At 41.9% G+C, this 12598-nt stretch overlaps 1 protein-coding gene across 1 annotated transcript in view; it reads left to right on the top strand.

Annotated features, from left to right (window-relative positions):
• The first annotated feature begins 509 nt into the window (after window positions 1-509).
• The window catches only part of Taf4b (TATA-box binding protein associated factor 4b), a 114678-nt gene continuing 102589 nt past the window's right edge, over window positions 510-12598 (top strand). The window contains exon 1 of the mRNA XM_055625288.1: window positions 510-868. Coding sequence (XP_055481263.1) covers window positions 526-868 — 343 coding nt within the window. The 5' untranslated portion in view covers window positions 510-525. The remainder of the gene's footprint in view (window positions 869-12598) is intronic.

Here is a 12598-nt window from a genome sequence, read left to right as displayed (position 1 = left end):
GCCGCGGAGTCTCGGGAAGATCCTGAGCCGCTCCGGGGCCGCCCCTCGTGACGTCACGAGCGCGATCCCTCCCGCCGACCAATCAGAAGGTCGGATTCCAGGGAAGCCCCGGGCGGCGGGGGCCGCCCGAGCGCGTGCGCACGGGCTCCGCGTGGCTATATAAACATGGCTGGCAGCGCAGCGCCGCGGGCTGTGCGCGGCGCGTGTTCGGTTGCCCTGCGCTCCGCGGAGCCGTAGGCTTCCGAGCTCTCCGGCGGGGGAGCGCACAGTTCAGGCTCCCCGCGGGTGGGAACTGAAGTGACGCCCCCGAGGGAGCTCCCGGTCCGGGCGCTTGTTCGGCGGGACCGGGGCTGAGGCGCGCACGTGGGAGCGCCGCTGAGGGAGCGGCCGGCGGCCCGGAGCGCGCGGGTGCCCCGGGATGCTGCGGCGCCCGGCCCGCGCCCGAGTCGGCCGCCGCCTGCCCCGGCCCGCCTCGCCTCGGCTCCGGCAAGGGCAGCGTCGCTGCCGCTGAGTCTCCCCGAGGGCATGCCGGCGGGCCTCACGGAGCCGGCCGGCGCCGCTGCTGCTCCCGCGGTGGCCGGCGCCTCGGGGGCCGTGAGCATGGCCCCCGCCGCCGCGCTGCCCGTGCGGGTGGAGAGCACCCCGGTGGCCCTGGGCCCCGCGACGAAGGCCCCTGGCGGTGTCTGCGCGGAGTCTGCGGCGCCCCGGCCCTTGCCGTCCCCCGTCGGGACCCTAGTGACCAAAGTGGTGCCTGTCACTGCCCTGCCGAAACTCGGCGGCCCCAGGTTGCCCGCTCCGCAGATAGTCGCCGTGAAAGCCCCCGGCACCACGACCATCCAGCTGCCTGCTAACCTGCAGCTTCCTCCAGGTACGTGGAACGCCCCCGCTCGCCCGAGGCCGCTCTGGAGGACGCGGAGCCGAGCGAGCCCCGCGCGAGCTTGACCCCGAAGCGAGCGAGCGTGCGGCGGTGATTTGGTCTCACGGTGCCTACCGCCTCTCGGTTCATGACCGCGGAAAGGTCTGCTCACCCAAGTGACACCGGCAGGTCCGGGAGACGCACCTTCAGGACGGCCCCTTGAGGCACTGGCCGGCACCCAGATGGGGACACAGGGACTAGCCGGAGTTAACGTTCATGTGGAGAAAGGACCAGTGAAAAAGATGTCTTTTTAAAAGAAAGTTTTTTGAAACTGAAGGCAAAGAGGTTTTTAAATTTAACAAAGTTATAATAAGTTTACAGCAGAAGCGATTAGTCTCTTCTTTTTTTTTTTTCTCCTTTTCTTTTTTGCCCCCTTAAGACAAGATCTCCTGTAGCCCAGGGTGGCTTTGAACTCCCCAGTGTAGGGGAGGATGGGATGACCTTGAGCTCCTTTTGTCTCGGAACCGTGCAACTATTGTATTTGAAGTGATGTGTGTGTTGTGTTACTGAGTCTTTGGTTGCTTTTTATCCATTGGAAGCTTATTACTTTGTTGGGCTGTTCTTTATGATTTGCATGAAAGTTTTGCTTTGTGATAATTTACATAATGTAGATGTCTGACTGTTGTGTTGTCACTTGTTCCTTAACTGAAAAAAAATATTCTGAATTTGTCTTTCATTAATTTTTTTAAGCAGAAAGTGGAAATTGAACATGTTGGTAGTTAGTAATAAAAAAACTCTCTGCCAAAAGAACCTTGATTAAGTCTGGCGATGGTGGCACATTCTTTTTATTCCAGCACTTGGGAGGCAAGAGGCAGGCCAATATCTGGGTTCTGGACCCGGCTGCTCTATAGAGCGAGTTCTAGAACAGCCAGGGACCTATACAGAGAAACCCTGTCTGGAAATATCAGACAAAGGGAGGGAGAGAGAAAGAATTTGGGATAGTAAAGAAATGGCAACATAAATTGAAAAGATTTCTTTAGTATCTCCTAGCAAAAGAACAGAGTCTCCTGTATTGGTGGGGAGGGGTGTGTAGGATAGTTTTTTTTTTTTAAATTTTTTATTAATTACACTTTATTCATTTTGTATCCCCCCATAAGCCCCTCCCACCTCCCCTCCCGATTCCACCCTCCCTCCCCTTTCTGCATGCATGCCACTCCCCAAGTCCACTGATAGGGGAGGTTCTCCTCTCCTTTCTGATCTTAGTCTATCAGTTCTTATCAAAATTGGCTGCATTGTCCTCTACCGAGGCCTGGTAAGGCTGCTCCCCCCTCAGGGATGTAGGATAGTTTTATGTTAGCTTGACACAAACTGAAGTGATCAGAGAGGAGGAAGCCTCATTTGAGAACGTGCTTCCCTAAGATCAGGCTGTAGACAAGTCTGTATGGCCTTTTTCTGGGTGGTGCCATCCCTGGCTTTGTGACCCTGGGTTCTATAAGAAAGCAGGTTGAACAGTCTATGAGAAGCAATCCAGGAAGCAGCACTTCTTCATGGCCTCTGCATCAGCCTCTGACTCTAGATTCCTGCCTTGTGTGAGTTCCTACTCACTACTTTTTATGATGAACTGTTATTTGGAACCATGAGTGAAATAAGCCCTTTCTCCCCAAGTTGCTTTGGTCATGGTGTTTCATCATAGCAGTAGTAACCCTGAGTAAGACTGGGAGCTGTTGCTGTATTTGGTTATGGACATTCCGAGCACATTCTATGCATTTCACAGAAGTCTTTCAGTTGTTCTGTGGTACAGAAGGTACCTTTACTTGTAAAAATAGTAAATCATTGGATATGGTACTTGCCAGTTCTAAGTTGTTTCTGTGGTGAATGTATTTGAATGATATTACCTGCTGATTTGTTACAGCATACATCCTTGTCTAGTCACAGAGGTCACTACCCCAACCCCCAGGGATTTCTCTGTGTGTCAGTTCCCTGGCTGTCCTGGAACTCACTCTGTAGACCAGGCTGGCCTAAACTCAAAGAGATTTGCCAGCCTCTTCCTCTCAACTGTTGAGGTTAAAGGTGTGTGCCACTCATTGAAGTTTTGTAGAAACAGTCAAAAAAAAAGTATTAAGATAGGAAACATTGTCAAGGAGGAAAGCTTACTTTGGTACTATTTTGAATCTGATATACAGGATATCAGATAATGTGACCACTGTGGGGGTCTTGATTCACTGGTTGAGAACTGCTGTCTTAACAGAACCCATGTAAAAAGCTGGATGCAGTGGTAGATATTTTAAATATTTTAAATATCTACCATCCTAAGGTGAAATTAAAGGAAAAGACAGGAAAAGAGACACTGTCTCAAAAGAAGGTGGAAGGAGAGAAATGATTCCTCAGAAGTTATCTTCTGGCTTCTGTTTACATGTTCCTTTCCATACTAAATAAATAAATCTTAAACAGAAACCAAATGTGTATGACTACAGGTTTTTCTGGGGAGTAGGAGCTAAAAATAAAAGGTAAGAGGGCATTTATGAGGAAATAAAAGGTTTCTGTCCTCTAATACCTTAGTGAACATGTGGAACATTTAGGTCCATGTGGCCATTTCTGAGTCAGTTTAATGCATAGTGCCAGAGGCATTTGCGTGCGTGCGTGCGTGCGTGCGTGCGTGCGTGCGTGTCTGTCTGTCGTTAACCTTCCAGGAGAAGTCACAGCAATCCTTAAGTTTGCCCTGGTATATGTTTCTAGTTCTTCTCCGTACTATGATATTGCTTTCTCTAGTTCTGGCTGCCTTAAACCTTGCTGAGCCATAATTCACTCACTTTTTAGCCCATGCTGACTTTAGCTTCCCTAGTGCTGGGATTACAGTCATCCTGGGATCATAGGTGTGAACTACCATTCGTAGCTTTTTGAGATGTGTGTATGTATAGCTATGTTTTTTGTTTCCTCCCTCCTCCTGAGGCAGGGTTTCTCTGTGTAGCCTTGGCTGTCCTGGACTCACTTTGTAGTCCAGGCTGGCCTCCCAACTCACAGAGATCTGCCTGCTGTGGTTATAGATGTGTGCCACTGTGCCCAGCTGGGATTATATCTAAAACTTTTAAAAACTAGGTTTTTGCCTGCGCTGGGGATTGTTGTATACAGGGCCTTGTGTATGCTAAGCAAGTGGTCTACTACTGAGCATCTTCAGCTTCCTTTTTTTAATTTTTAAATACCAGCTAGGTTGGGTATGGTGGTGCACACCTTTAATCCTAGCACTCAGGAGGTGGGCAGATCTCTTGAGTTTTGAGGTCTTGAATTTGTGACCCTCTTACCTCAGCTTTCAGACTACTAGGATTACAGGTGTGTTCTCCCTACCCAGAAAAAGCTTAATTTTAAAAATTATATATATATATATATATATATATATATATATATATATATATATTTTTATTCTTTGGGGAATTGCTTACATGGAAGTTAAAGGACAGCTTGTAGGAGGCAATTCTCTCCTACCATTTGATTTCTAGGGCTTGACCTTAGGTTCTCAGTCTTGATGGCAAGCTCATTTACCTACTAAGCCATCTCAGTAGCAAAAAAGTTTAAATTTTAATGGCAGCATAATTTATTATTTAATAATTCCTTTATTGTACATTCTTGGTTACTTATTAGTTTTTATTATTTACTGAAGTAGATGTGTTTGCATTTAGGTTGTTATGCATTATGATATTTTTGTTAGGGTAGATAAATGTACGAATAATTACAGTGTAAGCTGGGTTCTGTGTAAATACTATGAATACAACAGTAAGTAAAGTAGACTACATTTCTCTCAGAAATCCAGTAGGTTTTCTGAATTTCCATAGATTACTTTGGGCTCATTTTTTCTTCAACACTCTTTATTTTTTAAAAATAATCAATGCATTCATAAAACTAATAACAAATATGCAATGAAATAATCACTTGAAGTCTTGTTTTTAATTTTACAAGTGAAATTTAATAGAGAGAAATAGAACCTGCCTTGGCAAATCAACCTTTTTTGATCAGTGAAAGGTGGTTAAAACTTAGTGATATACTTTTCTTTTTTATTAAATTTAGGAAATGAGAAAAGGGCAATATAAGTGGTTTTAAACTCTGTATGGGAAGTTACCATGTGAAAAATTAGAAGATTTTGGCCCAGGCTACTTAAGAGAAGAACACAGCTTAGACATATATGTATTTACAGAACTAAGTGTGAAAATGTAACTGAGCCAATTTTGTATGGTTGTAAACCCTTGTGTCTTATGAATGCTAAAGGGAAATACATTTTGTTTGCATAATAAAGGCTTTGTGTTCCTAGTATTCTTCTGGAAGAGTAAGGACAGTATATCTCATTTTTTCCTAACTCTGGGTTATTTGAGAAGAGACTAGAAAGTCAATAGTCAGGTATTTTGATTGATTATTTTTGTTTATCTAGACAGGGCTTTTTTTCTGTGTGTAATTTTGGTCCTGGAACTCACTCTGTAGACCAGGCTGGCCTCGAACTCAGAGATCCATCTGCCTCTGTCTCCTGAGTTCTGGGGTTAAAGGCCTATGCAGCCACCACCTGGCAGGTATTTTAAATTGTAGCAGTTAAGAGTTTATCTGGTAGTAGGGGAGAAGGACCTCCCCTATCAGTGAACTAAGGGAAGAGCATAGGGGGAGAAGAAGGAGGGATGCAATGAGCATTAAAGGAAGCCTGAATTGTAACAAAGGCGCCCTGTGTGTCTTTTGCCCTTAACTCTTTCTTCAGCCTCTCACAGAAGGGGTATGTTTCTCCTTCCAAGCAAGGGCAATAGGGGCTGTCTTTTCTTGCATAGGCTGAAACCTGTCTCATCAGAGGAGACAGAGCAGATCAGAAAGGATGGACCTCTGAGAACAAGAGAGCAGGAACTGGGATGCAGACTCATGGCGAGACAGAGGGGCTGCTGAAAAGTCAGGATGCCCTCTACTGCAACACCATAAATTGCCACTCTGATTTAGAAATTATACATACGGCTTTTTGAGTACTGGCCAGAACCTTTCCTTACTTTTGTGTCATTAATGTCACTGGTTTTTTGTTTGTTTGGTTTGTTTTGTTTTTGCATGTGACCTATTTATATTTAAGAGCTACAAATAAAAATATATTGTGTGTAAAAATAAAAAAAAAAAGAGAGTTTTTCTGGAACTAGATTTTTATAGATTTGCTATTCTTAAATGCTTGGATAGCTCAATTGATGAGGCTCCTAACCCTGAATCTGAGAGATTTGCTATTTCAGGACACTATTTACAAAAGCTCAGAATATGGAAAAATCAAAGAGCTTCCATCCAGGTCAGACTGCCATTGAAACACAATAGTTTATAAAACAAAAAAGTAGACCATTAAATTATGTAAAGGTAGAAAATGGATACCAGTCCACTTTTGAAATCTTAATACTTACAGAGAAAGGTAATCTGTTACCCAATGTATGATAATTTTTTTAGAAAACAAAGTATCTTTCATTCCTTGACAATTTCATACATGTAAACAATATGTCTTCATCATATCCCCCCTAATTCCCCCTTCCACTTCCCTAGGCACCCCAAACATACCCACTCCTCAATTCATGTCATTTTCTAAGCTAACACAATTAATTTTAGTTAATGCTACCCGTTGGAGTGTTAACTGACCTTGTTAACTTTATCCCGAGCAGTTCTTATGCAGGTAACCTGTACTCATCCCCATCTTCTGACTCTCATATATTCTTATCAGTCCCTTCTCCTTGGTGTTCTCTGAATTTGGCAAGGGTTGATATGGATGTTCCATTTAGGGTTGAACACTTAGTAGACGACGCATTCTCAGCACTGTGACCAGTTATGAGTCTGCATTAACTGCTGACCTGCTGCTCTGGCCAAAGTTGAAGGCAGCACCAATCTACATGTGTAAACATATACTTAGAAAACTGTTTGAAACTTGTCCATTTAGCAAGACCCTTGTTCTTGCAGAGGACCTGTGTTCAATATTCAGCACTTGGACACAACCATAACTCCAGTTTCAGGGACTCTCATGCTTTCTTCTAATTTCCACAAGTATTGTGCATGTACGTATGTGCAAGCAAAACACTCATACACATAAAATAGAATAAATAAATCTTTAAAAATGATCCACAGATTTTAGAAATTGTTAAAGCTATAGAGGGTTATCATTTGGAAGTTAAACGATGATAATGAGAGAAAAAAACAAGAATAAGAGGAGGAGTATGAGGTGTGGTTGTAGTTGAAGAGTAAATAAGAAAGACATAGTAAACTGTAGGGAAATGCAAACAACAGTCTTAAATGGAGCTGACTAATATACAAACAACACACACACACACACACACACACACACACACACGAGTAGAAAATAAGATGTAAAAAAGAAAGCTTTGGGAATCAATTGCTTGTACAACTGGACTGGTTGAAAGTGAAGTTCTCTGATCCCTCAGAATCCCTGGGTTGAAAGAGGAAAAGAGTAGGATCCATTGTTCGGTGTGTGTGAGAGAAGTTGTAAATCGTTTTCTAGTAGTTCTGGACTCCACTCCACTTTGGGCTTTGTGGTCCTGTAGGTGTGGTGTACTTCTGGTTGTTTTATTGCATTATGCTTTTTTGTTTGTTTGTTTTGTTTTTTCAAGGGTTTCTCTGTGTAGCCTTGGCTGTCCTGGGCTGGTTTTTTGACCAGGCTAGTTTTGAACTCACATGGCTCATTGTGTTTATTTTATAGAATGAATAGGCTGTGTTAGCCAACCTTTTGTGAGTAGAAAAAGTAAATCTTAGTTGAAGGGACTACTGTTAAATTGTCTTTATGTTTTTTAAAGTAATTTTTACTAGGTTTGTGTTTATTGGATCTGGGCCTTCTATGACTTTGCAAGATTACTAAAGAGAATCTCTTTAGTAATTAAATTTCCCAATCCAAGAACATCAAGGCATTTTTTTAATTTATTTAAGTATTTTATTTATTTTTATAATTTTTAAGTTTTATTTATATATTTTATAGTTTTGTACTTATTTTGTTAATTTTGTTTGAGTCTCTCTTTCACTCTCTTTTAAAGACAAGGTTTCTCTGTGTACCTTTGGCTATCCTGGACTCTCTTTGTAGATCAGGCTGGCCTCGAACTCACAGCCTGCTTGTGCCTCCCCGAGTGCTGGGATCACAGGTGTGTGCCACCACACCTGGATGAGTCTCGGGGTTTCATATTAGGAGCTGGCCTGGAATTTGCCTGGAGTGGAAGACAACCTTCAACTGTCTCCCAAGTTCTGGGGTTAAAGGTGTGCACCACCACTCCCAGCTTCTCAAGTTTATTATTTTCATGCTTTTGTAAATGGAATTGTTAATTTCATTTAGTTGTTCACTGTAAATGTCAATTTTTTTTTTTTTTTTTTTTTTTTTTTTTTGCTTTTCTGTTTATTGTGTTTTCTTCCTGCCTTGCTGAACTTAGGTAGTCCCACTAGTTTCTTAGGGAATTTGCTATAATTTTCTCTATATAAGAACATGTATGGTAGCTTTACTACTTTGTTTCAGATCTAGATGTCTTTGCCTAATTGCCTAGGTTTGAAGAAAAATGGAAATTGCAAGTAGCCATTCCTCTCAACTCCCTCATCTCTAACATCTTTCTTGGTACTAGCTCTAAAGCTTGTCTTTCACTGAGTGATATTAGCTGTGGGTCTTCTTTAGATTTCTTTTATAGATTGAGGAAATGTCTATCTTGTTGAATGTTTATCTGCAAGAAAAAGAAATTTGAAGGACTGTAGAGATGGAGTTCCAGGGGATTGGATGCTATCTTCTGGACTCCTTGTGCACCTGTACTCATACTTTCACCGTGTGTGTGTGTGTGTGTGTGTGTGTGTGTGTGTGTGTGTGTGTGTGTATACGTGTGTGTACATATATATATACACATACATACATATATATACATACATATGTATATATAATAAATAAATCTTTTCAAAAGAGATATTGAATTTTGTCAAATATTTGTTATGCTTTTGTTTGAGATGATCATATAGTTGTATGTGTGTGTGTTTTCCTGTTGATAAGGTATTTTACTTAATGTTCAGTTATTGAACCAACCTTTGAGATAATGTCATGTTTGTTGTCCTGTGTATAATGCTTTTGCAATAACACTAGATTCAGTTTGCTATTGATTGGGACTTTTTTGTATGCATGTTCAAAAGGGTTTATAATTTGTTGTGATCTCTTTTCCTGTTTCTAATGTGGCTGATACTGACCTGACAAAATGAGTTAAATGGCATTTATTTGTAGATGTCAAATATTAGCATTTTTTTTTTCCCTCAGTGTTTGATAGATTTGACCAATAGAGCCAGTTAAACTTGGGCTTGTTGCATGATTTTTTTTTTATTTGTTATTTTTATTTTTTAGACTTCTGTTCAAATTGTCTATGTCTTCATAATAAAGTTCAGTACTTTGTGTATTTCTATGAATTTGTCTCTCGTTTATAAACTTATTTGGTTTATTTATTTACAGTTGTTTAGGACTTTTTCTCTATGCTTTGCTCAGAAACAAACAAAATGCTTGTTGAGCAGCCATTGTGCTTGGTTGTGAGGTTATAGTGGGGAGAATAAGAAGGCCACACTATTTATGTGTAAGCCTGGGTGCTTGGCAGATTGGAAGTACTGCTCCCTTGGTTGTTTCACATGTTAGTAGTTTTTGAGTCTTCTTTCCTAGTATGTCAGGTGTTTCTTATGTTGTTGTTTTGTTTTTTTAGTTTTGTTTCTTTTTCTTTTTCTTTTTCTTTTTTTTTTTTTTGAGATAGGGTCTCACTATGTAGAAATAGCTGTCCTGGAACTCACAGAGATCCTCCTGCCTCTGCCTCCCAATCCTATTAAAGGCCCATGCAACCACACTCTACAAACTTGTCGATTTTGATAATCTTTTCAAAGTTTTGGGTTGATTTAATTTTTCTCAATATTTTGTTCCATATTATGTTTATCTTTGTTGTAGTTGTTTTAGTTTTTAGTTTGCTGTTTCTAGTGTCACAGGTTGTGGGATGTTAATTAATGGTTTGAGATCTCTCTCTCACTCTCTTCTCCCAGACAGGATTTCTCTGTGCAATCTGTAGCCTCAGTGCTGGGATTAAATGTGTGTGCCACCACTGCCCAGCTCTGGTTTGAGATCTGTTTAAGACAGACATTTGTAGCTATAAATTGTTTTTGTAAACATCACATTGACTACACTCCATAAATCTTGCTATTTTGTATTTTCATTGTCACTTATGTCTATCTTTTCCAATTCCTTTTATGATTCTTTAAATTGGCCCACTGGTTTTTTTAATGTGTTGCTTAATATCTGTATATTTGTATATTTATGAACTCTTTCTGTTATTTCTACTTTCAGCCTATTGCAGTTGGACTCAGCACATTTGCGTTTTCAGTACTTTTAAATTTATCAGGGTTTGTTCTGTGAACTAATGTACGAGTTCTTTGTTTTTAGATTTTATTTTTTTTTATGTGTTTTTGTGTTTTGTCTCTTTGGATGGGTATGTGTCCATGTGTGCTCTCTGAATTTACATCCCCCGGAGCTAGAGTTACAAGTGATTGTGAGTTTCCTAATGTGGGTGTTTCATGCTGCTAATGAGCTTAGGGTGTTTTGAAAGAGCAGCAAACATTCTTAACCTATGAACCATCTCTCCAGCACCCTCACCCCCAGGTAGTCCTGATTGGCCTGGAATTTGCGTAAGTAAACCAGGCTGATCTTGAGTTTGCTGTGATTTTCATACATCTTCCTGAGCGCTGGGATTACAGCGGAGTACCATCATGCCCAGTTTAAACAGTCCATGTTTAAAAATGTTCTTTGTACAATTAAAGTCTTTTTAAAAACCATTTATTTAGCTGGGCATGGTGGCACGCAACTGTAATCCCAGCACTTTGGGGGGGCAGAGGCAGCAGCAGCGGCAGGCAAATCTCTGAGTGCGAGATAAGCCTGATCTAAAAAGAGAGTTCACGACAGCCAAGGCTACACAGAGAAACTCTGTCTCGAACTGCCCCCCCACCAAAAAAGTTATTTATTTTTATTTTATGTATATATTGGTGTTTTGCCTGTACATATGTCTGTGCGATGGTGTCAGATTCCCCAGAACTAGAATTACAGACAGTTGTGAGCTGCTATGTGGGTGCAGGGAATTGAATCAGGTCCTTTGGAAGAGCAGCCAGTGCTCTTAACCTCTAAGCCATCTATCTCCAACCCCCTTAAATAAAAATCTTATTGGTGGGGTAAAATATTCTCTGAATGTGTGCTAAGTTTATATGGTTTATACTACTTTTTAAGTCTTGGTCTTCCCTGTTGGTCTCCTGTGAGTTTTTGGTGGTGTTGCTAGGCACTGTCTTTAGGGTACACCTTCACCTATATCCCCTTTCTTGATCAGTGTAGTTCTATATATATTTTAGTGTCTGTAGTTTTCTGTGATAGAATCTGGTAGTTGTTTCTAGGTTCTTGGCCTCTTATTCAAGGACTGAAATAAAGGAGGCACACACAGGTTGGAAAGTAAAAAGGACACTTTTGTAAAGCAAAGCCATAGTAAATGCATCAGAAAGAGGTCCTATCAATAGTGATAGCTGGCCACATGATTGAGAATATTAAGGACCTTGGAGTTTCCTTTTGAGAAGGAGGGTTTTGGTTGCTAAGGGATTTAGTTTGGTTTTGATTGGCAAGTTTGGACTATGTAAGTCTTTGCTCAGTGTGCATATCCTGTCCCTTAATGAATATCTTAGTTAGAATTTCTGTTGTTTCGATGAAGCACCATGACCAAAAAGCAAGTTGAAGAGGAAAGGGTTTTATTTGGCTTACACTTACACATTGCTGTTCATCACTAAAAGGAGTCATGACAGGAACTCAAGCAGGGCAGGAACCGGAGACAGGAGGCCATGGAGGGTGCTGCTTACTGGCTTTCTCACCATTGCTTGCTTTTTTATAGAAGCCAGGACCACTAGCCCAGGGATGGCAACAATCACAGACTCTCTCCCATCAACCACTAATTAAAAAAAAAAAAAAATGCCTTACAGATTTGCCTACACTATAGTCTTTTTTTTTTCCTCCTTAAAATTAATTAATTAGTTAATTAATTCACTTTACATCCCTATTGTAGCCCTCTTCCCTCCTCTCCTCCCTCCCTAGTCCCCTTTCTCTCATCCCCTACTCCTTAGAAAAGGGGAAGAGGCCCACCCCCATCCACTAACCCACCAACTTACCAGAGCACATCAAGTTGCATCAGGACTGAGCGCATCTTCTTCCCCTGTGGCCTGGGAAGGCAGCCCTGCTAGAGGGAAGTGATCAAAAACAGGCAACAAAGTTCATGTCAGAGATAGCCCCTGCTTTCCTTCCTAGGGAACTCGGACAAAGACCAAGCTGCCCATGGCTGCATTTGTGTAGGAAACCCAGGTCCAGTCCATGCATGGTCCTTGGTTGTTGCTTCAGTCTTCGTAAGCCCTATGGGCCCAGGTTAGTTGGCTCTGTTGGTCTTCTTGTGGATTTCCTGTTCCTGTCCCTTCTGTCCTTCCCCCTTCTTCCACAGGAGTCCCTGCACTCTGCCCAATATTTGGCTATTGGTCTCTGCATCTGTTTCCTTCAGGTGCTAGGTAGAGCCTCTCCAGGGACAGCTATGCCAGGATCCTGTCTTTGAGCATAACAGGATATCATTAATAGTGTCAAGGGTTGGCTCTATTCCATGGGGTGAGTCTCAGGTTGGGCAGGCATTGGTTGGACATTCCCTTAATCTCTGCTCCATTTTTATCTCTGTATATCTTCTAGGCAGG

This window comes from Psammomys obesus, unplaced genomic scaffold (genome assembly GCF_907164565.1).
Source record: "Psammomys obesus unplaced genomic scaffold, mPsaObe1.curated_primary_1811, whole genome shotgun sequence".
NCBI classification, from domain to species: Eukaryota; Metazoa; Chordata; class Mammalia; order Rodentia; family Muridae; genus Psammomys; species Psammomys obesus.
The sequence above is the reverse complement of the archived record's forward strand: the minus strand, read 5'-3'. Positions and strand labels throughout refer to the sequence as shown.